General features: G+C 48.0%; 1 protein-coding gene, 1 long non-coding RNA gene and 3 other non-coding genes across 7 annotated transcripts; 4 read left to right on the top strand and 1 right to left on the bottom strand.

Annotated features, from left to right (window-relative positions):
- Positions 1 to 7,105: 7,105 nt before the first annotated feature.
- Positions 7,106 to 7,178, top strand: TRNAF-GAA (transfer RNA phenylalanine (anticodon GAA)). Its single transcript has one exon. It is a non-coding gene; the product is annotated as a tRNA-Phe (tRNA).
- A 448-nt stretch (positions 7,179 to 7,626) lies between these two features.
- On the top strand, positions 7,627 to 7,698 carry TRNAD-GUC (transfer RNA aspartic acid (anticodon GUC)). The gene has a single exon. It is a non-coding gene; the product is annotated as a tRNA-Asp (tRNA).
- A 4,189-nt stretch (positions 7,699 to 11,887) lies between these two features.
- Positions 11,888 to 20,067, bottom strand: LOC129459480 (uncharacterized). The gene is made up of 5 exons (XR_008649989.2): positions 19,832 to 20,067; positions 14,737 to 14,801; positions 14,186 to 14,392; positions 13,952 to 14,027; positions 11,888 to 12,000 (listed from the first exon to the last, which is right to left on the bottom strand). It is a non-coding gene; the product is annotated as an uncharacterized lncRNA (long non-coding RNA).
- Positions 13,212 to 13,283, top strand: TRNAA-UGC (transfer RNA alanine (anticodon UGC)). The gene has a single exon. It is a non-coding gene; the product is annotated as a tRNA-Ala (tRNA).
- A 19-nt stretch (positions 20,068 to 20,086) lies between the features above and the next one.
- UBC (ubiquitin C) lies at positions 20,087 to 22,940 on the top strand. 3 transcript variants are annotated; one of them, XM_055236225.2, is made up of 2 exons: positions 20,087 to 20,450; positions 21,274 to 22,940. In XM_055236225.2, exon 2 carries the CDS (start codon positions 21,277 to 21,279, stop codon positions 22,876 to 22,878), a length of 1,602 nt encoding a protein of 533 aa, XP_055092200.1. In that variant the 5' UTR covers positions 20,087 to 20,450; positions 21,274 to 21,276; the 3' UTR covers positions 22,879 to 22,940. The 3 variants fall into 3 exon arrangements, with proteins under 3 accessions (XP_055092200.1, XP_055092202.1, XP_055092201.1); XM_055236227.2 differs by lacking the exon at positions 20,087 to 20,450 and adding an exon at positions 20,959 to 21,036; XM_055236226.2 differs by lacking the exon at positions 20,087 to 20,450 and adding an exon at positions 20,959 to 21,072.
- The last annotated feature ends 3,282 nt before the right edge of the window (positions 22,941 to 26,222 follow it).

The following is a 26,222-nucleotide window of genomic DNA, read 5'->3' as shown; positions in this document are numbered from 1 at the left end:
TTACTTTTAAAAATGACCGGCCAGGAGTAGTGGCTCACACCTGTAATCCCAGGAGGCCGAGGCGATCAGATCACCTGAGGTCAGGACTTTGAGACCATCCTGGCCAACATGAAACCCTGTCTCTACTAAAAATAAAAATAAAAAAATTAGCTAGGTGGAAATTAGCTGGGTGGCCTGCAGTCTCTGCTACTCAGGAGGCTGAGGCAGGAGAATCACTTGAACCTGGGAGGTGGAGGTTGCAGTGAGCCGAGATCACACCACTGCACTCCAGCCTGGTGACAGAGCGAGACTCCGTCTCAAAAAAAAAAAAAAAAAAAAAAAAGGCCGGGCGCGGTGGCTCACACTTTGGGAGGCCGAGGCGGGCGGATCACGAGGTCAGGAGATCGAGACCATCCCGGCTAACACAGTGAAACCCCGTCTCTACTAAAAAATACAAAAAATTAGCCGGGCGAGATGGCGGGCGCCTGTAGTCCCAGCTACTCTGGAGGCTGAGGCAGGAGAATGGCGTGAACCCGGGGAGGCGGAGCCTGCAGTGAGCCGAGATCGCGCCACTGCACTCCAGCCTGGGCGACAGCGAGACTCTGCCTCAAAAAAAAAAAAGACTAAGCCTAAGCCTTGTTTGGAGAAGATAGGAATGGGAAGGATGGAGCTATAAATGGCTTCAGCCTTTTCAGAAACTGCTTCCAGATCCTGTTATCCCACACTTGGACTTCATAATCTACATAAGGAATTTTGCCTTTAGTGAACAAATCTTAAACACATAAGGAAAAACCTATGCAGAAACAACCTAAATAGCCACAGATCAGAAGATAGTTAAATGAATTGCTCTATATCAGGTGATGAATAGCACGTGCCAATTTAAACTGATATGATTTTTTTTTTTTGAGACAGAGTCTCGCTCTGTCTCCCAGGCTGGAGTGCAGTGGCATGATCTCGGCTCACTGCAACCTCCTCCTCCCAGGTTCACACCATTCTCCTGCCTCAGCCTCCCGAGTAGCTGGGACCACAGGCACCCGCCACCACGTCTGGCTAATTTTTGGGGGTTTTTTAGTAGAGACGGCTTTCACTGTGTTAGCCAGGATGGTCTCGATCTCCTGACCTCGTGATCTGCCCGCCTCAGCCTCCCAAAGTGCTGGGATTACAGGCCTGAGCCACCGGGCCCGGCCCAACTGATGTGAATTATTTTAAAATGCCTCTAAATGGTGTCGGGCATGGTGGCTCAAGCCTGTAATCCCAACACCTTCGGAGCCGTAGGCGGGGAGGAGGGGGGGAGGAGGGGAGGAGGGGAGGAGGAGGGGAGGAGGGGGGAGGAGGGGAGGGGGGGAGAGGGGGAGGGGGGAGGAGGGGGGAGGAGGGGGGAGGGGGAGGAGGGGGGAGGGGGAGGAGGGGGGAGGAGGGGGGAGGAGGGGGGAGGGGGAGGGGGAGGAGGGGGGAGGCAGGGGGAGGAGGGGGGGAGGAGGGGGGGAGGAGGGGGGGAGGAGGGGGGGAGGAGGGGGGAGGAGGGGGGATCACCTGAGGTCAGGTGTTCACCAGGCTGGTCAACGTGATGAAACCCCGTCTCTACTAAAAATACAAATACAAAAATTAGCCTGGCGTGCCGATGGGCAGCTGTAATCCCAGCTACTCGGGTGGCTGAGGCAGGAGAATTGCTTGAAACCGGAAGGCGGAGGTTGTGGCCAGCGGAGATCGTGCCACTGCACTCTAGCCTGGGCGACAAGAGGTAAATTCCATCTCAAAAATAAAAATAAAGTCTCTAAATATTTAATTTTTTCTTAACACATGGAATTGATTGCAAACTAATTTGTCTCATGAGGTGAAAAAACATTTATCTTTTTTTTTTTTTTGAGATGTTGCCCAGGCTGGAGTGCAATGGCGTGATCTCCTGCCTCAGCCTCCTGATAGCTGGGATTACAGGCATGTGCCACTACGCCTGGCTAATTTTGTATTTTTAGTAGAGAGGCAGGGCTTCTCCATATTGGTCAGGCTGATCTTGAACTCTCGACCTCAGTTAATCCACCCCATCTCAGCCTCCCAAAGTGCTAGGATTACAGGCGTGAGCCACCATACCCAGCCCCAAAAGATTTATCTTAAGTTCAGTAATTCCTTCCATTTCATTTCTGATTTCTTATTCTCTTGTGAAACTAAAATTGATGTTGCTGCCTTTTGTTAAAAATAAAGCAGGGTGGCCGGGCGCGGTGGCTCACGCCTGTAATCCCAGCACTTTGGGAGGCCGAGGCGGGCGGATCACGAGGTCAGGAGATCGAGACCATCCTGGCTAACACGGTGAAACCCCGTCTCTACTAAAAAAAATACAAAAAAATTAGCCGGGCGAGGTGGCAGGCGCCTGTAGTCCCAGCTACGCGGGAGGCTGAGGCAGGAGAATGGCGTGACCCCGGGGGGCGGAGCCTGCAGTGAGCTGAGATCGCGCCACTGCACTCCAGCCTGGGTGAAAGAGCGAGACTCCGTCTCAAAAATAAAAAAAAAATAAAAAAAATAAAGCAGGGTGCGGTGGCTCACGCCTATAATCCCAGCACTTTGGGAGGCCGAGGCAGGCAGATCATGAGGCCAGGAGTTCGAGACCAGCCTGGCCAACATAGTGAAACCCGTCTGTACTAAAAATACAAAAAATTAGCCGGGCATGATGGCGAGCACCTGTAATCCCAGCTACTCAGGAGGCTGAGGCAAGAGAATCACTTGAACCCAGGAAGTGGAGGTTGCAGTGAGCCAAGATCACGCCATTGCACTCCAGCCCAGCTGACAGTGTGAGACTCCATCCCCAAAAAAAGATTAAAAATAAAATATAGAATCTGATTCCATTTTAATACAATCAATCTGTCAATCTGTCATGCTCTCTGTATCTATCCACTGGAGAGAGGCTTAGAATGGTGTTCAATCACTATCCATGAGGGATGTTTCTAAGAAGAAGGATATGGATGCTTATTAGTTCACATCTTCACACTTTTCTATGATTCTTGATACTGAGCTTTTTTTTTTTTAAATGGAGTCTTGCTCTGTCACCAGGCTGGAGTGCAGTGGTGCGATCTCGGCTCACTGCAACCTCCGCCTCCCGGGTTCAAGTGATTCTCCTGCCTCAGCCTCCAGAGTAGCTGGGACTACAGGCACGGCCACCACGCCCAGCTAATTTTTTTGTATTTTTTTAGTAGAGATGGGGTTTCACCATGTTGGCCAGGATGGTATTGATCTCCTGACCTCATGATCTGCCCACCTCGGCCTCCCAAAGTGCAAGGACTACCTGCATGTGCCACCACACCTGACTAATTTTTGTATTAGAGATGGGGGTCTCACTATGTTGCCCAGGCTGGTCTTGAACTCCTGGGCTCAAGTGATCCACCCACCTTGGCCTCTCAAAGTGCTGGGATTACAGGTGTGAGCCACCACACCCAGCCTCATATTTTGCTTAAAAAAAAAATCAATTCATGAAAATGAAATATGTGTGCTGGGCATGGTGGCTCACACCTGTAATCCCAGCACTTTGGGAGGCTGAGGCGGGCAGGTCACCTGAGGTCAGGAGTTTGAGACCAGCCTGGCCAACATAGTGAAACCCCGTCTCTACTAAAAATACAAAAATTAGCCAGATGTGGTGATGTGCGCCTGTAGTCCCAGCTACTCAGTAGGATGAGGCAAGAGAACTTGAATCCAGAAGGTGGAGGTTGCAGTGAGCCAAGATCCTGCTACTGCACTCCAGCCTAGAAGACAGAGCGAGACTCCATCTCAAAAAAATAAAATAAAATAAAAAAGAAATATATGACGATTGGTAATTGTAGCAGGATGAACAGTGACCCCCTACAAGATATATCTGCCCAGAGCCTCAAAAGGTGACCTTACTTGGAATCCAAGGGTCTTTAAAGAGGTAATTAAGGGAAAGAGCTCAAATGAGTTGATCCTGGATTAGGGTGGATCCTAAATCCCATGACATGTGTCCTTATAGGAGACAGCAAAGGAAAAAGCCGGCCATTTGTGGTAGCTGACACCTGTAATCCCAGAACTTTTGGAGGCTGAGGTGGGAGGATGGCTTGAGCCTGGGAGTTGGAGACCAGCCTGGGCAGCATATTGAGACCCCCATTTCTACAAAAAATTTAACAACAACAACAACAAAAATAAAGAAAGAAAAGGGGAAAGTACACAGAAGCATGGAGAGGAAGGCCATGTGAAAAAGTGGGCAGAGAGTGCAATGATGAAACTACACGACAAAGGACACCGAGGCCACCACCAGAAGCCGGGGGTGGGGGGTGGTATGGGACAGTTTCTTCCCCAGAGCCTCCAGAAGGAACAAGCACTGCTGACCCCTTGATTTTGGACTCTGGTCTTCAGAACTGTGAGAGAATAAATTTCTGTTGTTTTAAGCCACTCAGTTTGTGGTGATCTGTTACTGCAGCATTAGAAGCCATTAAGTAATTAAGTAATTAAGACCTGGCAACTTGTTTATCCAACAAATATTCATTGACAGCCTCCTATATGCAAAGCACTGAGCTGATACATTATTAAGTGAGAAGAATAGGGCATTGGTTGTATGAACTGAATCATTTGAGAAAAAACTATGGGAAACAAAACAAAGTGAGTAAGTCATTTTTAAAAATATTAACAATTGCCATGAGACTCCAGTTTTCCCTTCTCAATTTCTTTAGCAATACACATTGTCGGAACACACACCTTAGCTTGGGATTGCTGTAGACTGAAGATCCGGATGGACATCAAAGCCCACTCCTTCTCTCACAGGCTCAGAGCTGGATGGGCTGCATTGCTGGCCTAGCTGTCTGGAGCTGGATCTAGCCAGACCTGATACCCATGTCAGAAATGAATACACAATGCTAGGTCCCCCCAAAGGCCATTTGCCATGCTCTTGCGGGAGGATCTTCAAAAGGGGCTCTATTCTTGACAGGCAGGGAGCGAAGAATTTCAGAAGAGATACAATGTGAAATCTTTCCACTCTTTCAGAAAATCCAGCCACAGTGAGTAGGGTGGAAGGTGTATTAGTCTCCTCAGGCTGCCATAACAAAATACCATAGGCTGGGGGGCTTGAGATACAGAAACGTATTTTCTCACTTTTCTGGAGGCTGGAAGTCCAAGATCTGGGTGCTGGCAGGCTTGGTTTCTTCTGAGGCCTCTCTTCTGGGCTCGCGAATGGCTGCCTCCCTGCTGGGTCCTCACGTGGCCATTCCCCTGCATGTGTGTCTGTGTCCTAATCCTAATCTCCTCCTCTTACGAGGACAACAGTCACATTGGATTAGGGCTTCCCCTAATGACCTAATTTTAACTTAATCACATATTTAAAGGCCCTATCTCCAAATACGGTGACATTCTGAGGAATTGGGTGTTAGGGCATCAACATACAGATTTTGGAGGGATAGAATTCAGCCCATGACACCAGGTTTAAAGACTCTCAAGGGGACTCCGGTTTGCTCCAGGAAGTTCAGGAAATTGGCTGACCCAGTGCATCCATTTGGAAGTGTAGTGGGCATCTCAAAACGTAACATGCCTGTGACTGAAGTCTTGATTTCCTTACTCACTCTGAGGCACCTGCCCTCGGGCAAGAGCATCACCATCCATCCAGTAGCCCAGACAGCCGCTGGGTGTCGTCCTTCACCCCTTTCTTTCCCCGTTCCCTATATGAAATCCATCAACAAGTCCTCCCACCCTCCTTCTGAAGCCAGTCTCAAATTCGTCCCTTCATCAATACCTCCAACTGCCTCCTCACTGGACTTCCTGCTGCCACTCTGGCTGGCCAGTCCATTCTCCCCCCAGCAGCCGGGGTGACTTTGCAGATGGAAATCATCTCACTCCCCCATGGCTTTCCAAGTTTCAGGGCATCCAGGCTCATCTCCTAGGCCTCCAAAGATGGCGAGATCCGGTCTCTGCCCCACATTCAGACCTTGCCCCCTCCCCTCACTCCTCTTCCCCTCCACCTCTTCCATCATGACTTCTTTCTGTCCCTCTGACAAGCCAACCTGGCTTCAACTTCAGGACCTTTGTACTAGCTGTTCCCTCCGTCTGTGATGCTTTTCCTCCAGGTCTTCCCGTGGCTCTTCAGTCTTCTGGTCTTCTCAGATCTTCCCTTCTCTTGCTGCCCCCACAGTGCAGGTATTTTATTTTTCTTCTTAGCATTTACTATTATGTGGACTTATTTTGTTATTGTATTTGGCTTTTTTTTTTTTTAATAGAGATAGGGAGCTCACTATTTTGCCCAGACTGGTCTCGAACTCCTACCCACAAGCGAGTCTGCTTTCGCCTGGGCCTCCCAAAGCTCTGAGATTACTAGCTTGAGCCCCCGCACCTGGCCTGTTAACTGTATTTGTTGATGGGCCGAGCACCTAATGACGGTCATTAGGTGCTCGGCAAATGCTTATTGAATGACTTCAGGTCATGAGGGACTTCCTGATTCTCTCCCGGACAACACCCGCACCGTCCAACCGCCCACTTCCCAAAGCGAAGAGCCCAGTCTGGATGCCAACCTGTTGACGTCTTTCTGCTTGGAAGCTGAGCAGGTGCTCACAAGCATGGAGGCAACACTCGGAGGCCGGATCTGAGTCACTCCCTGCCCGAGGAACGCTGCGTTCCGGCCGACGCATCCTCCCGCAGGCCCTGGCGGGGTCAACATCCCTGCCACACCTCGCGCTGCTTGCGGAGCTGCGCCCAGGGGATGACCTTTTTCCTTTGCGCGGAGAAGGGGGCTTGAGAAACCCGAGCTCTGAGCCAGGTGGGATTCATTCATTCATGCATGCATTCATTCATTTAGTCAGTCAATCAGTCAACAAATATTTGTCAAGCCCCTACAATGTGCTAGGCACTGTTCTAGGTACTGAGGGACACAGCGGTGCCTGAGGTAGACAAGGTTCCTGCTCCTCTTGTGTTTGTCATGCTGGCTGGGGAGACAGACAAGGAAAATGATAAAGTTAACAATAAATAGTAAGGGCTGGGCCTTGGTGGGAGATGTGATCAGAGAAGGCTTCTCAGAGGTCGTGGCCTTGACAGACGAAGAGGCCACCGCACGCAGTCCCTGCTGAACCTGCATTCCCAGAGTTGGTGCCAAAGACCCGGGGCGGAAAAACGACCAGGAGGATAAAAGAGCATTTTGTCCCCAACGGCTGCCGAAATAGCTCAGTTGGGAGAGCGTTAGACTGAAGATCTAAAGGTCCCTGGTTCGATCCCGGGTTTCGGCAGTTCCGTCTTTTTCTTTTCTCCCTCTCTGGAGGTGCATAGACGAAGCCGATTCCTTCCAATTGATCAAAGGCTTTCACTTTCTGTATTTAAGAAAGCCCCGAGCAGTGTCCGCAAGGAGCCAGAGGGAAAGGAAACTCCCCCGCCACTCCCCGTTTGGGTAAATCAAATAAGGTCAAGTTTTTCCCGTCTCTACCTCCTTCATGTCTCAAATGCACATTTGTTGATGCCTGTTTGTTCATTTTTGCTTTCTGTTTTTTAATGTCTGCTTTCTGAACTCTCGTGGCAAAATCAAAGACCGAGCAGGAAATGATCACCTTAAAATGGCATGAAGTCAAGTCAGACCTGTTGTTTTGTGGGAAATACAAGATATTTAATTCTTTGGAAGTTGTTTAGGGAAAGCTGCATTTACCTTAAGATAGCCACTTGAAGCAATCACTTTACGGGCGGTCCTCGTTAGTATAGTGGTGAGTATCCCCGCCTGTCACGCGGGAGACCGGGGTTCGATTCCCCGACGGGGAGACCAATGATGTTTTTCCCTGTCTTTCATATTTTTCCTTACTCTTCCTATAAAGAATAAAACCAGCAGGTAAATGGGACTCTGGTTCTGTGGTTGTCTCTGGCCTTGCTGCGTGTCACACGGTTACAAGAAAGCAAGAAAAAGGCCGTGCTCGCATGCGGAAGTGTTCGTCTCTTTCTTTTTTCTTTTTGAGACCATTTCTTTTTCTTTTTTTTTTCTGAGACATAGTCTCTCTCTGTCTCCCAGGCTGGAGTGCAGTGGCCCGATCTCAGCTCACTGCAACCTCCGCCTTCCGTGTTCAAGCGATTCTCCCGCCTCAGCCTCCCAAGCAGCTGGGACTGCAGGCTTCCGCCACCATGCCCAGGTAATTTTTGTATTTTTAGTAGAGACAGGGTTTCACCATATTGGCCAGGCTGGTCTCGAACTCCTGACCTTGTGATCCGCCCGCCTCGGCCTCCCAAAGTGTTGGGATTACAGGCGTGAGCCATTGCACCCGGCCTAGAGACCATTTCTTTTTTTTTTTTTTTTTTTCCCGAGACAGAGTTTTGCTCTGTCACCAGGCTGGAGTACAGTTGTGTGATCTCAGCTCACTGCAAACTCCACCTCCTGGGTTCAAGCGATTCTCCTTCCTCAGCCTCCTGAGTAGCTGGGATTACAGGCATGCGCCACCAGGCCCAGCTAATTTTTGTATATTTGGTAGAGATGGGGGTTTCACCGTTTTGACCAGGCTGGTCTCGAACTCCTGACCTCGGGTGATCTGCCTGCCTCGGCCTCCCAAAGTGCTGGGATTACAGGCCTGAGCCACCATGCCTGGCCGTGTTCATCATTTCTTGCACCCGTCCTGCAAACTGTTTGGTTTATGTAATGGTTTCTCAGAATAAGATTATCAACTTCCGAGGCCAGTAACTGCTCCTTCTGCTTCCGTTTTAGGATTTGCTCCAGCCCTGAGGGAGGGCCCTTGGAAAATGTTGATAGATTTGAGACGTTTTCTTGTCTTTAGGCAGTTGCAGACTCAGCTTCCTGAATACAGCTATCACCTTTCCCAGGCACTTATCTTTTGCTGAGTTAACTTTCCATATTCATTTTACAAATATTTGCTGAGTACCTATTATGTGCCAGCCACGGTTCTAGGCAGTAAGATAGAGAAAGTGCTGCCATGTTGAGATTACCACCTAGTGAAGGACCTGGCATTGAACAAATAGGATAAAATGGGTAAATGCCATGAAGAAAAACCAGGCAAACCAGAGGCGTGGAATACAGAGTGAGTGGGATTCATAGGCCCCTTTAGAGAGGTGGTCAGGGAGGCCTTTCTGCGGAGGTGGCATTTGAACCAGGACCAGGAAAATGAGAAAGAGCCAACCATAAGAAGAGCTGGAGGCCGGGCACGGTGGCTCACGCCTGTAATCCCAGCACTTTGAGAGGCCGAGGCAGGTGGATCACCTGAGGTCAGGAGTTTGAGACTAGCCTGACTAACATGGAGAAACCCCGTCTCTACTAAAACATACAAAATTAGCTGGGTGTGGTGGCGCATGCCTGTAATCCCAGCTACTCAGGAGGCTGAGGCAGCAGAATCGCTTGAACCCGGGAGGCAGAGGTTGCAGTGAGCCGAGATTGCGCCACTGCACTCCAGCCTGGGCAACAAGAGCAAAACTCCGTCTCAAAAATAAATAAATAAATAAAGAAGGGCTGAGAACAGCATTCTAGGCAGAGGAAACAGCAAGTGCAAAGGCCCTGAACTGGGAAGAAACAGTGAGGAAGCTGGTGTGGAAGGAGCACCCATGGAAGAGGAGAGGGAGGATGGAGGAGGGGGGCAGAAGGAGGTGAAGTCAGAGCAGCCCTCAGAGGCCGGATTACATCGTACCTTGAAGGGATATGGAGGGCAGGAGGTATGGGTTTGATTCTGAGAGTTTCATGCAGAGAGAAACCTTCAGGTTTGTTTGAGCGTGCCCTCTGGCAGCCAGGTGGGTGGGCACAAGAGGAAGCAGGGGCACCTGCGGACTGAGAACAACCTGTGGGCTTGCTCCTCAACCACATCCAAAACGATGCCACCTATGGCGCCATCCTGCTCTTCTGCTGCCAGGGTCTCTCTCCCGTGGCTCCCACTTAGGCTGGGGAAATGAGGTCAGAGGATGGTTTACACGGTGGTCCCCATTCCTCACCTCCCCATTGCCCTCCTGCTCTCCCCCATCTCCCCAAAACGGGTCAGCAAAGCATCACACCGGGCTGAATAGAAAAGGCAACTGCCCTCCAGCAGAGTTCTATGATAATAACACATTTATAAAAGCCAGACCCACATTTCACAGTCCCTGCCTTCTATTCATTTATTTATTTGAGATGGAGTTTTGCTCTTGTTGCCTAGGCTGGAGTGCAGTGGTGCAATCTTGGCTAACTGCAACCTCCGCCTCCTGGGTTCAAGCGATTCTCCTGCCTCAGTCTCCTGAGTAGCTGGGATTACAGGCCTGTGCCACCATGCCCAGCTAATTTTTTGTATTTTTAATAGAGACAGGGTTTCCTCATGTTGGCCAGGCTGGTCTCGAACCCCTGACTTCAGGTGATCCACCCACCTCGGCCTTCCAAAGTGCAGGGATTACAGTTGTGAGTCAGTGTGCCTGGCCTTATTTATTTATTTAATTTTGAGAGAGGGTCTTGTTCTGTCGCCCAGGCTGGAGTGCAGTGGTGCAATCTCAGCTCAATGCAGTCTTGACCTCCCAGACTCAAGAGATCCTCCTGCCTCAGCCTCCTGAGTGGGGGTAGGGTGGGGTGTCTCACTGTGTTTCCCAGGCAGGTCTTGAACGCCTGGGCTCAAGCAATCCTCCCACCTAGGCCTCCTAAAGCACTGGGATTACGGACCCGAGCCACTGCACCCAGCCCAGAGTCTGTGCTTTCTATCACACGCTATTATACATGCTTTATGTGTAACTCATTAAATTGTCATAACAACCAGATGAGGTAGGTACATTGAAATCTCTTTCACAGATGAGGCCAAGAGGTTAGGTGATGCAATCACAGCTGCTGTGTCCGGCACTTCTTGCCCCCAGGCTACTAACTTTTCTGACAATTGTGCATGGCCTTTGTCTAGGCAGAGTTTCAGGTGCCAGCAGCTGTCAGGGAACTATGGAGAACGAGGTGGCAGGACATTTTTGATGCAAGGTTTCCTTGTCACAATAAGTGTCTATTTCCAGCCAAGAAATCTCAAGGCTGATGGAAAGAGGTACAGCCTTCAGTTTTCTGCCCTCTCCTAGCTTCTCACCCATTCTTTCCCCCAAGGAACGGCTTTTTGATGACCTGAAGGACACCAAACATTGTGACTTCTCTCCCCTGGTGTGCTTAAGAAACCCTCTGGAAGAGATGCAAATTCACAGTTAAAGAATGGCTCTTAGGGCCAGGCATGGTGGCTCACGCCTGTAATCCCAGCACTTTGGGAGGCCAGGGCGGGCGGGGGGGCGGGGGCGGATCACGAGGTCAGGAGTTTGAGACTAGCCTGACCAACATGGTGAAACCCCATCTCTACTAAAAATACAAAAATTAGCTGGGCGTAGTGGTGCACGCCTGTAATCCCAGCTACTCAGGAGCCTGAGGCAGAATTGTTTGAACCCAGGACGCGGTGGCTGCAGTGAGCCAAGATCCAGCCACTGCACTCTAGCCTGGGCGACACAGCGAGACTCGGTCTCAAACAAACAAACAAACAAACAAACAAACAAACAAAAAGAATGGCTCTTTTCGGTGGGCAATTGTAAAGAGACTCCTTCCTCCAAGCCGAAGCCTTCATTCTGGGAAGTGGATCTGTTTCTTTTCAGTTTGCTCATTTTTATATGCAGGGTTTTTTTGTTTGTTTGTTTTTTTAGATGCTGTCTCTCTCTGTCTCCCAGGCTGGAGTGCTGTGGGATGATCTTTGCTTACTGCAACCACTGCCTCCTGGGCTCCAAAAATCCTCTCGCCTTAGCCTCCCGAGTAGCTGGGACTACAAGCGCTCGCCACCACATCCGGCTAATTTTTTTGCATTTTTGGTAGAGACAGGGTTCATGCCATGTTGGCCAGGCTGGTCTCAGACTCCTGGCCTCAAGTGATCTGCCGACCTCAGCCTCTCAAAGTGCTGGGATTACAGGCATGAGCCATGGCGCATGGCCATAATAGTTCTTTTGGGAGGAAAAAATGTCTTCCAGCTGATATGCAAACCTCAAAGTCACTGAAGGTTGGTATGGTTTTAAAGGATGAGAAATCAGAGGTTTCTGGGTGAAGGTACAATCAAGCCAATGCCCTTATTTATTGGAAAGAAACTCGATTCTCCTTCTCTTCTCTTCTGTCTGTGAAGAGGAACATTTAAGAATGGGTCAGTTTACATTTGTTCCTTGGTTCCGGTATCCGCTAGAATTTTAGTTGCAAGATTATGAAGAGCTAACCTACTTGGGAAACATAAAACAATTTTTTGTTGTTGTTGTGGTTTTGCTAAACTCTAACACTCACTTAAACACACAAAAGTTTAATTTAGAAAATATCCTTGGCTGGGTGCAGTGGCTCACACCTGTAATCCCAGCACTTTGGGAGGCTGAAGCAGGTGGATCACCTGAGGTCAGGAGTTCGAGACCAGCCTGGCCAACATGCTGAAACCCCCATCTGTACTAAAAATACAGAAATTAGCAGGCATGGTGGTGCCCACCTGTAGTCCCAGCTACTCGGGAGGCTGAGGCAGGAGAATCGCTTGAACCCAGGAGGCGGAGGTTGCAGTGAGCCCAGATCATGCCACTGCACTCCAGCCTGCGCGACAGAGCGAAACTCTGTCTCAAAACAAACCAACCAACCAAAAACTAAAAGCCTCTCGCACTCCTGTGTGTATTGCAGCTTTATTCACAAGTGCCTAGATGTGTCCATCAACAGATACATGGATAGAGAAAATGTGTACATACGCAATAGAATACTATCCGACCTTAAACAAATACAAAACAAAATTAAATCCTGTCATTTTTCCGCTATGAAACAACAAAAAAAAAACATGGTTAAGTTTGGGGGACATTACATAAAGTGAAATAAGCCGGGCACAGAAAGATAAATACTGCATGATCTCACTCACATGCGGAAGCTGAAATAGTTGGTCTCACAGAGAGAATAGTGGTTACTGCAGGCAGTGAAGGTGGGGGGAGGTGGGAATAGCCAAAGGGGGGTTACTGGATACAAAAGTACAGCTAAATAGGAGGAATAAGTTCCAGTGTCCCTATAGGGTGAATACAACAACTTATTGTACGTTTTCAAATAGCTGGAAGCATGGATTTTTAATGTCTCCCAACACAAAGAAATGATACATGTTTGAAGGGATGGATGTGGTCATTGCCCTGATTTGAACATTACAAATTGTGTACATAGATCACAACATCATACCACACCTCATAAAAGAGCACAATTGCTATGTGTCAAAACAATAATAAAAGCCAAAAATAAAAATGAAACACGTGGAAACAGGAAAAACACTTTAAGAATAGAGTATAGCAAGGACTTCCAAAACCAACCACAGGATAGGGAGGGGGATGTAGCTCAGTGGTAGAGCGCATGCTTTGCATGTATGAGGCCCCGGGTTCGATCCCCGGCATCTCCATTGCAGTTTTGCTGATTTCTCTATTCATTTTGGTCCGTGGTTCTTTATCATTAAAGTGCCATGGATGTAATTATTGTAAGTATTATGATTCCAGGCACTACTTGGAGCTCAGATTTTCACACCAGGCGTGATCTTCCCTTTCTGAAATCTCTAATGTTTCAAATGCACATGAGTTAGAAGAGGCTGATGGGAGTAATCAGCAGAAAAGTGTTAAGGCAAAACCTGACTCGATGATTGAAACCACAGCAAAAGTGAGCAGGATGATCATTTGGGGAGTGTATACCACATCTCGTGCCACTGTGATTGCACTGCACTGGCCTCGAGGGCTGTTGACGCATTCTTGGCCATCAGGAGGCAAGTGTGTAAGTTGCTGGAAGGTCTGGGCCCCCCGTTTGCCATCTCACTCCTCCTCTGCACTGCCACTAACCACCTCATTTGCATGGGAGGAACCCAAAAGCAAACTCGCATCCCAGCGGGGCTTTGCTCTCTGCTTCCTCAGCAACACGTCTCCATGGCTGTAATGCACGTGCAATTTACATTTATATTCATACACTGTGTTCTGGGGTGAGCAGGCCTATGCAAACCCACCCCAAAGGCCAAGGGAGCTGAGAGGCCAAAGGGGCTGACAAACCCAGTTTCTCAGGAAAAAACATTCATCAGGGACTTACCAACAGAAGCCACAGTCTCAGGGTGGTCATCAGAGGATATAAGGTTTGCTGCGCCATAACCCCCGATCCAGGGCTTCTATACCATAGGGAAGGAATATGTAGGACAATTGAAGCCGACCCCTCAAGCAAGACAAGAATGTTATGTGAATCTGCATAAGGGAAGGATTTATGATCTAGGTTGTTCTGATCTAAGGGCAGAATTTATGGTAACAGTAAAGTAGAAATCTTAGAGACCTTCCTGGAAGAGGCATTAATCAGAAGTTATCTTGGCGGATTAGCATCCAAGATGGAGTTGCTTTCACCTCCACTGTGTTTCTGTATTTTATCATTGAAAGCAAAAGATGGTGGCTCAGGCCTGTAATCCCAGCACTTTGGGAGGCATGAGGCAGGAGATTGCTTGAGGCCAGGAGTTTGAAAGCAGCCTGTACAACAAAGGGAGACCTTGGCTCGGAAAGGAAAGGAAGGGAAGGGGAAGGGGAAGGGGAAGGGAGGGGAGATTGATTTACTTGCATGAATGATCTTTAGGCAAAAATAAATACATAAAAATAAATAATATTTTTAAAAGTTTAACCAGGTCCCAGCTCTCTAAATAATAATAAGAATGAAAGAAGGCATTCGGCTGCGTTCTGTGGTACAGTTCTTTGCAATTATAATGAATTCCTCACATGTCAGTCCCTTTCTTTCATTTGACTTGACTTCATGTTTTAAATGATAAAAGCGTCTAATCCTAGATCTAGAGCTTTCATTTTTGAGATGAGGCAACTGAAACTTGCGAAGTGACTCACCAGTTAGGTGATGATGCATTGGTGACAGCTTGTTTCTAATGAGCTTCAGGAAAGGTTATTTCTCCCTAAATGTCAACAAGGTTTTAGGGGAAAAAACATCGAAGATAATTTCTGAAGTCATCAGGCCTAACACAAAACTTACATGCTTCTGTAACTGCCCAACAGTTTCTCCTTGCCCGCTGCCTAGACACAGCCCATTTATTAAGACAAGGAAATTGTGATCCGCCCACCTCAGCCTCCCGAAGTGCTGGGATTACAGGCGTGAGCCACCTCACCCTGCCATAATAGAGAACGTTTAATTCACACACAGCTGGCAGTGTGGGAGACGGGAGTTTTACTATTACTCAAATCAGTCTCCCTGAAAACTCAGGGACTGGAGTTTTGAAGGATAATTTGGTGGGTAGGGAGGTTGGGAAATCGGGAGTGCTGGTTGGTTGGGTCGGAGATAAAATCACAGGGAGTCGAAGCTGTCCCTTTGCCCTGAGTCAGTTCCTAGGTGGGAGCCACAAGACCAGATGAGCCAGTCTGTCAATCTGGGTGGCGTCAGTTGGCCCACTGAGTGCAGAGTATGCAAAATATCTCAAGCACTGGCTTTAGGTTTTACAATAGTGATGTTATCCTCAGGAGCAATTTGGGCATGGACAGAATCTTGCAGTCTCCAGCTGCGTGACTCCTAAACCATAATTTCTAATCTTGTGGCCAATTTGTTAGTCCTGCAAAGCAGTCTAGTGCGCGGGCAGGAAGGGGGCTTGTTTTAGGAAAAGGCTGTTATCACCTTTGTTTCAAAATTAAACTGTAAACTAAGCTCCTCCAAAGTCAGTTCAGCCTACACCTAGGAATGAGCAAAGACAGTTTGGAGGTTAGACGCAAGATGGAGTCAGGGAGGTCAGATCTCTTTCACTGTAATAATTTTCTGTTATGACTTTTGCAAAGGCAGTTTCACTTCTGTTTTACTTTGTTTCTTCTTTTGTTTATTTATTTATTTATTTTTCTTGAGACAGGGTCTGTTTCTGTTGCCCAGGCTGGAGAGCTGTAGCGCAATCACAGCTCACTACAGCCTCAAACTCCTGGGCTCAAGTGATCCTCCCACCTCACCCTCCTGAGCAGCTGAAACTACAGGCATGCACCACCGCCTGGCTAATTTTTGTTTGTTTTGGTAGAGACAGGGTTTCACCATGTAGCTCAGGCTGGTCTTTAACTCCTGGGCTGAAGTGACCCTCTCACGTTGGCCTCCCAAAATGCTGGGATTACACGTGTAGGCCACCATGCCTGGCTATTTTTTTCAATATTTTTTATTTTTATTTTTTATTTCTTACTATGACCCCCACTTATATGACATTACTTTGTACCTTATAATTAAATATTTCAGCCAGGCACATTAGCTCATGTCTGTATTCCCAGCCCTGTGGGAGGCCAGGGCAGGAGGATCACTTGAGCCCAGGAGTTCAAGACCACCCTGGGCAACATGGTGAAACCCCCATCTCTTATTTTATTTTTTGGAAACAGAGTCTCACTCTGTCACCCAGGCTGGAGTGCAGTGGCATGATCTCGACTCACTGCAACCTCTGCCTCCAGGGCTCAAGTGATTCTCCTGCCTCAGCCTCTGGAGTAGCTGGGATTACAGGTGTGAGCTACCACGCCTGACAATTTTTGTATTTTTAGTAGAGACGGAGTTTCAGCACGTTGGCCAGGTTGGTCTTGAACACCTGACCTCAGGTGATCCACCGGCCTCAGCCTCCCAAAGTGCGAAACCCTCCTCTCTACAAAAAATGCAAAAATTAGGTGTGGTGGCACATACCTGTAGTCCTACCTACACAGGAGGCTGAGGTGGGAGGGTCACCTGAGTGGGAACGTCCAGGTTGCAGAGTGAGCCGTGATCATACCACTGCATGACAGAGCGAGACACTGTTTCAAAAAACAAAGAAACAAAGCCAAATATTTCTACTAGTGCATGACAAGAAAAAAAAATACCGCAGGGAGTTGTTATTGTTAAAGGCTGGTGTTAGGAATTGGAGCTTCCTAGAAATACTCCTTGAAAAAAGTGCTTTTTCAACTATTAAATTGTATTTTACCCTTAAACAAAGCTTATTATATGAGGTCACATGAGTAGTCAAATTCATAGAGACAGAAAGCAGAATGGTGGATGCCAGGGGCTGGTGGGAGGGAGAAATGGGGAGTTAGTTTTTCATGGGGACAGAGTTTGTTTTGCAAGACGAAAAGAGTTCCAGAAATGGATTGGTGGTGATGGCTGATGCACAACACTGAATGTACTTCATGCTACAGAAATGTACACTTAAGAATGGTAAATTTTATGTGTATTTTACCACAATTTTAAGACAAAACCAAACAACGACACAAACAAAGCCCAAATAGGTTAAATAACTTCCTAATGTTCCTAAACTAGGCAAATTTGGAGACTAGGTCTTAAGTCCCGTTTTGGCTGCTGAGATGAATGGGTTATTTTTAAGCTGGAGCGGTTTGTGTTCCACCATAGCTATACAGCACAAGTAGAAACAGGAAGAAGAACACATTCCCTAGGGTTTTTTTTTTCCTTCCTGTTTGCCAGGCCTCTAACCTGCAGGCGTCCTTGACAACCTTTTATGGTTATATAAGCGATGCCAAAGCAAGACAAACCCTTCCCACCACCTCTCTGATTCCACCCTTTTTCTTGGGGGAAACAGGTTTGTTGACCCTCACTCATGCTCTCAGACAGTTTCATGGGGCTGGATTAAGTCACATACAAGGTGGTGACTTTCAGAAGGGGGAACTGAATCCTTAGGGGGAGGGGAGAAAGGCACGCGGAGGAGCAGGCGCTGATCCACCCCACCCTCCCCAGCTGCAGCCCAGCACCCCGGCCCTTTGTGAGCTCAGCCCATCACATGCTCCCTTCCGCCTGCCAATCCCGCCCTGTTGCTGGGCCTCGTCTCTTCTCCATTGGTGCCAGCTCTGAAGCAATCTTTTCTGGGGCGCCTGCAAAGGACGGATCTGTGGGTGGAACGAACTGAAAACGGATCCAGTGACTCATCCCGATTCTCGCACATTCTAGCACATCGCATTCTAGGTCAGCATGGTTTAGGTTTTAAGAGCGTGACTTGATACCTGACTCCTGAGTCCAAGTGGGACATTTAGACTTTGGGAACCCTTTCAGAAAATAGAAAAGCAGTTGTTGCAACAACAAGAATCCTTTGTAGGACAGGGTTTCTTAATTTCAGCACTATTAACATTTGGGTCTGATAATTCTTTGTTGTGGGGGACTGACCCTCATAGAACGTTCAGCGGCATCCCTGGTGTCTACCAACAGTGCTAGTATTAGTATTAGCACCCCCTAACCGCCCCTGAGTTGTGACAACCAAGAATATCTCCAGATACTGCCAAATGTCCCCTGAAGGGCAAATCACTCCTTGTTGAGAACCATTGTTCTAGAGAAACATCAGACAACTGTGTTTTAGGAGGCCATTTTCTTTTCCCTTCCCTGTCACCTCATTGACCTTGGAGAAAGGTTTATTTCTGTTTGCTTCAATAACCATTTAAGTCAGGGAATGCTGGGGTGTTTTCAATAATTTTTTTCTGCTAGAGACAACATTGGTTTCTCTTTGTAGCTAACCTTTGGCCCATTACCCACCCTACCCTCATCCCCTCTTCTTTCTTTTTCCTCCTCCTGTCCTCCTCTCCCTCCCCTGCCTCTGCAGTCAGGGCTGTTTTTTCTCTGTACCTTTTGGACTCTGAAAAAAGCTATGTCACAAAGCTGGTGACTCAGCCTTTAAACAACATGAATCACAAGGCTTGCAGCAGAGTGACAGCCAAAAGCAACCAGGGCGTGGTTGAAAGCCAGGCCTGGTCACCTCAGAAAGAATCTCAGCTTTTTAATCCTTTCAAAACTTCTTCCCGAAATCTAGGGGAAAAACAAAAACCAAAAACTTTGCAGAAATGTGTATTGGAAATCACTGGAGTATCCTGCCAATCCTGGAAAATGACACTTTTATTATTCGTTTTAATTTCCCAGTAACACATGAATTCATTCTCTTTAAAATGTTAAAAATTAGAGATGTCAAAGTCTGTTTTGAACAATGCACAGATCTTGGATTCTCATAAATACATACAAACATGCGTTACCATAGAAAATATACAGCAGGTTCATTTTGCTTTGATGCATATTTTAAGTGTGCCGTTTAAATAATGTAATGTTCATAACTTAAAACAAGAATGCAGCCTTTTCCTAATGGCAAAATATTTTTCAGTTCGTGGCCTCTTTTTCTCTTCTTTTGAAGCTTTCAAGGGTAGAAATCAAAATAGCCTCCCTACCTCCAATACATTTGTAGCAACAGGGACTATTTGTAGAAGAGTCCAGAAGGAACAGTGGCTGGGAAATTGAGGGCATACGGGAGACTTTTCACTGTACACTTCAAAAAGACACATTTAAAAAATCTCACCACGTTCGTATATTTTAAAACACTTTTAAAATATACTGAAGAAATGACACGTAGGGATCACAAAATAGGTTGTGGTAAAAATTTAAAAAGCTGGCTGGTGATTCTTTTCTCCCCACTTCTTTTATCAAAATAGAATTGCCCTGTAGAATTACATTTCATATTTGACACCCTACCCTGCACTGAAATAGGGCTGAGATTCTATTCCTGTCTTTTAAAATCTCCGGTTTAAATGGGTCCGATTATTGAATGGATCCTGATTACAATAATCGTACCCATTGAAACCAGAGAAATTTCCATGCCTCCCTGTTGGCACCAAGCAGGACCTTTCCATACCCGGCCCTCAGAATATAGAGGAAGGTGAAAGAACAGTCTAGAAGGATGTCGTTCGCTCAGCCTTGGGTTCCAACTAAAATAAAACTGTGTGGGGTTACAGCCTCTCTTTTCCAAATTTAACCTGGACACCCAGCTCCTCTGCAGGGTCTCCCCTCGAAAGTTCTCGAGCATTCCCCAGCTTTAGGGCCACGCCCGCCCTGAGATCTGCCGAGTCATTGTTCTTGTCCCGCGGCCCGCAGCGGGGGATGGGCGCGGCCCCGGGAGCCCCCGCGACCGGCCTGGGAGGCTCAAGGAGGTTGAGGGGGGCTGAGAAAAGGAAGCCCCGTCATTACCTCAAATGTGACCCCAAAGTAAAGACCCGTCGTCTCGCAGGGTGGGCCAGGGCGGGTCACGAGGGAGGGGAGGGAGACCTCGACTCTGAGGAAGGCGCTCGGTCCGCGCCCCACGTCCGCCGAACGCGGGGTTCGCGACCCGAGGGGACCGCGGGAGTGAGGGGAGGGTCCGCAGGACCGCGGCTAAGGAACGCGGGCCGCCCACCCGCTCCGGGTGCAGCGGACTCCAGGCCGGGTTTTGGCGCCTCCCGCGGGCGCCCCCCTCTTCGCGGCGAACGCTGTCACGTCAGCCTCAGGGCGCAGCGAGCGTCCTGATCCTTCCGCCCGGATGCTCAGGACGGCGGCCCGCTGCCCACAAGACTCGGCCTTAGAACCCCAGTATTAGTAGGAGGACATTTTAGGACGGGAGTTGGGTGACTCTAGGGCACTGGTTTTCTTTCCAGAGAGCGAAACAGGAGAGGAAAAGTAGTCCCTTCTCGGCTATTCTGCGGAGGGATCTCCTTGAGGCGGTGAACTCCGATGACTATATAAGGACGCGCCGGGTGTGGCGCAGCTAGTTCCGTCGCAGCAGGGATTTGGGTCGAGGTTGTTGTTTGTTGGTCGCTGTGATCGCCGCTTGGTGAGTAGAGGGCTGCTGGGCTGGCTCGGGCTTTCGTGGCCGTTGGGCCGCTCGGTGTGATGGAGGCGTGTCGAGAGACCGCCGAGGGCTCTAGTCTGGGTCCGCGAACAAGGTGGCCCTGAGCTGGGGGTTGCGGGGAGCGCAGCAAAATGGCGGCTGTTCCCGAGTCTTGAATGGAAGACGCTTGTGAGGCGGGCTGTGAGGTCGTTGAAACAAGGTGGGGGGCATGGTGGGCGGCAAGAACCCAGGGCCTTAAGGCCTTCGCTAATGCGGGAAAGCTCTTATTCGGGTGAGATGGGCTGGGGCACCATTTGGGGACCCTGACGTGAATGAAGTCTGTCACTGACTGGAGAACTCGGTTTGTCGTCTGCTGCGGGGGCGGCAGTTATGGCGGTGCCGCTTGGCAGTTGACCCGTACCTCGGGGAGCGCGCGCGTTCGTCGTGTCGTGACGTCACCCGTTCCGTTGGCTCATAATGTAGGGTGGGGCCACCTGCCGGTAGGTGTGCAGTAGGCTTTTCTCCGTCGCAGGACGCAGGGTTGGGGCCTAGGGTAGGTCTTCCTGAATCGACAGGCGCCGGACCTCTGGTGAGGGGAGGGATAAGCGAGACGTCAGTTTTTTTGGTCAGTTTTGTGTACCTATCTTAAGAAGCGGAAGCTTGGGTTTTGAACTATGCGCTCGGGGTTGGCGAGTGTATTTTGTGAAGTTTCTTAGGCACTTTTTAAAATGTAATCATTTGGGTCACTATAACATGTAACTTTCAGTATTACGAAGACTAGTAAATTATCTGCTAAATCTTGGCGGTTTTTGGCTTTTTTTGTTAGACAATGCAGATCTTTGTGAAGACTCTGACTGGTAAGACCATCACCCTCGAGGTTGAGCCCAGTGACACCATCGAGAATGTCAAGGCAAAGATCCAAGACAAGGAAGGCATCCCTCCTGACCAGCAGAGGTTGATCTTTGCTGGGAAACAGCTGGAAGATGGTCGCACCCTGTCTGACTACAACATCCAAAAAGAGTCCACCCTGCACCTGGTGCTCCGTCTCAGAGGTGGGATGCAGATCTTCGTGAAGACACTCACTGGCAAGACCATCACCCTTGAGGTCGAGCCCAGTGACACCATCGAGAATGTCAAAGCAAAGATCCAAGATAAGGAAGGCATCCCTCCTGACCAGCAGAGGCTGATTTTCGCTGGAAAACAGCTGGAAGATGGTCGTACCCTGTCTGACTACAACATCCAGAAAGAGTCCACCCTGCACCTGGTTCTCCGTCTCAGAGGTGGGATGCAGATCTTCGTGAAGACCCTGACTGGTAAGACCATTACCCTCGAGGTGGAGCCCAGTGACACCATTGAGAATGTCAAGGCAAAGATCCAAGACAAAGAGGGCATCCCTCCTGACCAGCAGAGGTTGATCTTTGCCGGGAAGCAGCTGGAAGATGGTCGCACCCTGTCTGACTACAACATCCAGAAAGAGTCTACCCTGCACCTGGTTCTCCGTCTCAGAGGTGGGATGCAGATCTTCGTGAAGACCCTGACTGGTAAGACCATTACCCTCGAGGTGGAGCCCAGTGACACCATTGAGAATGTCAAGGCAAAGATCCAAGACAAAGAGGGCATCCCTCCTGACCAGCAGAGGTTGATCTTTGCCGGGAAGCAGCTGGAAGATGGTCGTACCCTGTCTGACTACAACATCCAGAAAGAGTCCACCCTGCACCTGGTTCTCCGTCTCAGAGGTGGGATGCAGATTTTCGTGAAGACCCTGACTGGTAAGACCATCACCCTCGAGGTGGAGCCCAGTGACACCATTGAGAATGTCAAGGCAAAGATCCAGGATAAGGAAGGCATCCCTCCTGACCAGCAGAGGCTGATCTTTGCTGGGAAACAGCTGGAAGATGGTCGCACCCTGTCTGACTACAACATCCAGAAAGAGTCCACCCTGCACCTGGTTCTCCGTCTCAGAGGTGGGATGCAGATCTTCGTGAAGACCCTGACTGGCAAGACCATCACCCTTGAGGTCGAGCCCAGTGATACCATCGAGAACGTCAAAGCAAAGATCCAGGACAAGGAAGGCATCCCTCCTGACCAGCAGAGGTTGATCTTTGCCGGAAAGCAGCTGGAAGATGGTCGCACCCTGTCTGACTACAACATCCAGAAAGAGTCCACCCTGCACCTGGTTCTCCGTCTCAGAGGTGGGATGCAGATCTTCGTGAAGACACTCACTGGCAAGACCATCACCCTCGAGGTCGAGCCCAGTGACACCATTGAGAATGTCAAGGCAAAGATCCAGGACAAGGAAGGCATCCCTCCTGACCAGCAGAGGCTGATCTTTGCTGGAAAACAGCTGGAAGATGGACGCACCCTGTCTGACTACAACATCCAGAAAGAGTCCACTCTGCACTTGGTCCTGCGCTTGAGGGGGGGTGTCTAAGTTTCCCCTTTAAGGTTTCAACAAATTTCATTGCACTTTCAATAAAGTTGTTGCATTCCCAATTGGTGGTTGTTTTTTTTTTAAGTCAAGGTTATTTTGCATTAGACTGGGTGAAGGGGTATCAAGGTTTTCGGTCTACAAATGTTCCTGTGGTAACGGTGAAGTGTCAGTGAGGAGGGTGGCCTTAATAGTATGAACTGTAGAAGGTAGGTGCAAATAAAAGCCAGCTTCAAGACCAGCTTGGCCAGCGTGGTGAAACCCCATGTCTACTGAAAATACAAAAAAGGCAGGTGTGGCAGTGAGTGCCTGTGATTCCAGCTACATGGGAGGCTGAGGCAGGAGAATCCTTTGAACCTACGAAGTGGAGGTTGCAGTGATCTGAGATACTGCCACTACTCCAGCTGGGGGGACAGCAAGCCTCAAAAAAAAGGTTACTGGGAGATGGAAGAATTTTACATATGTAGATTTACCTCTTAAGTTAACTTTAAAAATATTGGTTTGTGGGTGATGGGTGAGGTAGCAGAATGGGAGAATTACTGGAACACCAGGAAAGAGGAAGGAATTTTAAAAGGTGGGAGTGATGGGGTAGCTGAAAGGATACTTTACATAGGTCTATATAAATGCACATTGAGCTGCATAGACAGTCATGGGATCAAATTTTAAGGGGATGTGGCAGGTAAAGGCATAGCTACCAAGGTGTAGAAAAGGAATTAGTGGTTAGAGAATGAGCTATTCCTTGAAACAATTCTTGCTGATAAAATGCCACATTTTATGTGTCTACAGGTGGAGGATTGGCACATAACCTAACCAGTGGGGGAAACGACCTCTGGATTTGTCAAAGTGTATAGTAGCATTTGCCCAATCAAATGGTCCTGGTAAGGTGTTAATGTCGACTAGAACCAAAGGTGGAAGTTGCAAGGAAACTGGTTTAGTACAAGGGTGGACACCAGGCAGTCATCCAGAGGCCCATTAAAGCCCTTGGAATGTTTTTCCCAAGGAGAATCACTCCCTCCTCTCTCCCCTAAAGTTTTAGGGGATTCATGAGCAACTTCTGCTGTGGAATAATTTCATGTTGTCCCTAGCAATTGTAAAGCAGCTAAGGGTGGCTTAAACTAGTTTTAGCTTTAGGGTTAGGGTTACTGGACTAAAATTTGAGAAATTCGTAAATCTTAAGGAAATCCATTGTGAGTTTTCATGATGAGTGCATCCAATGTATAATTTCCATGACCCTCCCATGCAAGTGAGCACATGAATCAGGAAATGTTACAAGAACCTAACAAACTCAACCACTACTAGGCAGGCGATCACTTCCAGTTAGTATGCAAGTTTCTGTGTAATTTTAGTGCCCATTAAAATCTGGATGACCTTAGTGTAAGGAAAAAATACCTTGAATAGTGTCTTAAAGATGTACGCTTGGTGTCAGGCATTGCAACGTTGACAAATCAGTGTCAGGTGCTTTTTGAAAACTTCAAAGCTGCATCAAGTCAAGTGCAAGAAAGGCCATGGCTGCTGAAGATGTGGGATGTGGGAACTGGGTCATCATGGTGTTAACAGCATTTGTGCAGAGCCAGCAGGATCTTGGCGTGAGCAAACGTGAGTCTATTTAATAAAGGTGTGTGAATGTTGTAGAGGTGAGGATGCTCACTTGAAAACTCACTGAAGAACACTTGGCCCCTTGAACTAAAGTGCTTCTATCAAGTTCAATGAGAAATTACGAATTACAAGCATAGGTACTAGGAAAGTTTTGAAAAGCAGTATAGAGCAACATAAGCACATTCATAAAATTAGTGATGTAGAAAGTGAAATTTCTATGTATGGTCACTCCCAGAGAAAAAAAATTTACCTTTTTTAAAAATAGGGGATTTCAGGCCGGGTGCGGTGGCTCACACCTGTAATCCCAGCACTTTGTGGGGCCCAGGTGGGCAGGTCACCTGAGGTCAGGAGTTCGAGACCATCCTGGCCAACATGGCAAAATCCCATCTCTACCAAATACACAAAATATACAAAAAAATAGCTGGGTGTGTTGGCAGGCACCTGTAATCCCACCTACTCGGGAGGCTGAGGCAGGAGAATCGCTTGAACCCGGGGTGTGGAGGTTGCAGTGAGCCGAGATTGTGTCACTGCATTCCAGCCTGGGCAACGAGCAGGACTCCATCTCAGGAAAAAAAAAAGGGGGATTTCACTTGTTGCCTAGGTTGGTCTCAAACTCCTGGCCTCAAGTGATTCTCCTGCCTCTGCCTCCCAAAGTGCTGAGATTACAGGTGTGAGGCACCACACCAGGTCTCTTACTGTTTGTAATTAAACACATATTTTGTGTGTTTGTGTGCAGGTTTATAAAGTCAAAGGTGATAGTAACCCATTTAAGTTCCTACTCAATTTTACTTTCCAGGGATAACTACCTTTTCTTTTTGAGATGGAGTCTCACTCTGTCGCCCAGGCTGGAGTGCAGTGGCGCGATCTCGGCTCACTGCAAGCTCCGCCTCCCTGGTTCACGCTATTCTCCTGCCTCAGCCTCCCGTTAATTTTTTGTATTTTTAATAGAGTCGGGGTTTCACTGTGTTAGCCAGGATGGTCTCAATCTCCTGACCTTGTGATCTGCCTGCCTCAGCCTCCCAAAGTGCTGGGATTACAGGTGTGAGCAACCGTGCCCAGCCGGGATAACTACTTTTTACAGGTTGATATTCTTTTAGACTTTCCCCCTGTGTAAAAATATACTGTATTTGTTACGTACATATATATGTACATACAGACACAAATTGGACCATTCTCAGTATAATGATTCTCAGGGTTTTTTTTTTTTTTTGAGGTGGGGAACTAGGTAATTACGGACATCTTTCCATACTAGCATATCTAGTTCTACCTCATTCTTTCTAATATTTTTGGTAGTATTCCATTGTATGAATGCCCTATGATTTACTTAACCTGTCCATCAATATTTGTTTCCAGGTTTTTGCTATTATAATGCTGCTGCAAAGTACATCCTCGCACATCTTTATTTTGTCTATTCATATTTCCGTAAGATAGGTTACTAAAGTTGGAAGTGCCAAATTAACACTATCATACTATTTTGTTTTATAATTTTCATTTTTTTAAAAATGTAAAATGTGGGATTTCAAGAGGAGAAACTTGAAGACAAGGAGCAAACTTTTTATAGCATCCTTTTAAAAGCTTGCTTTACATAAAGATTTTGAAAGAATAGCATAAATACAAGATTTCTATTTTAATTGGATTCTTAGGGCTAATAAAATAATCAGCCTTAGCACTTTATTTATTTATTTATTTTTGGGACAGAGTCTCTGTTGTCCATTCTGGAGTGCAGTGGCGCGATCTTGGCTCACTGCAAG

This window comes from Symphalangus syndactylus, chromosome 13 (assembly GCF_028878055.3).
Source record: "Symphalangus syndactylus isolate Jambi chromosome 13, NHGRI_mSymSyn1-v2.1_pri, whole genome shotgun sequence".
Classification (NCBI taxonomy): Eukaryota; Metazoa; Chordata; class Mammalia; order Primates; family Hylobatidae; genus Symphalangus; species Symphalangus syndactylus.
The sequence above is the reverse complement of the archived record's forward strand: the minus strand, read 5'-3'. Positions and strand labels throughout refer to the sequence as shown.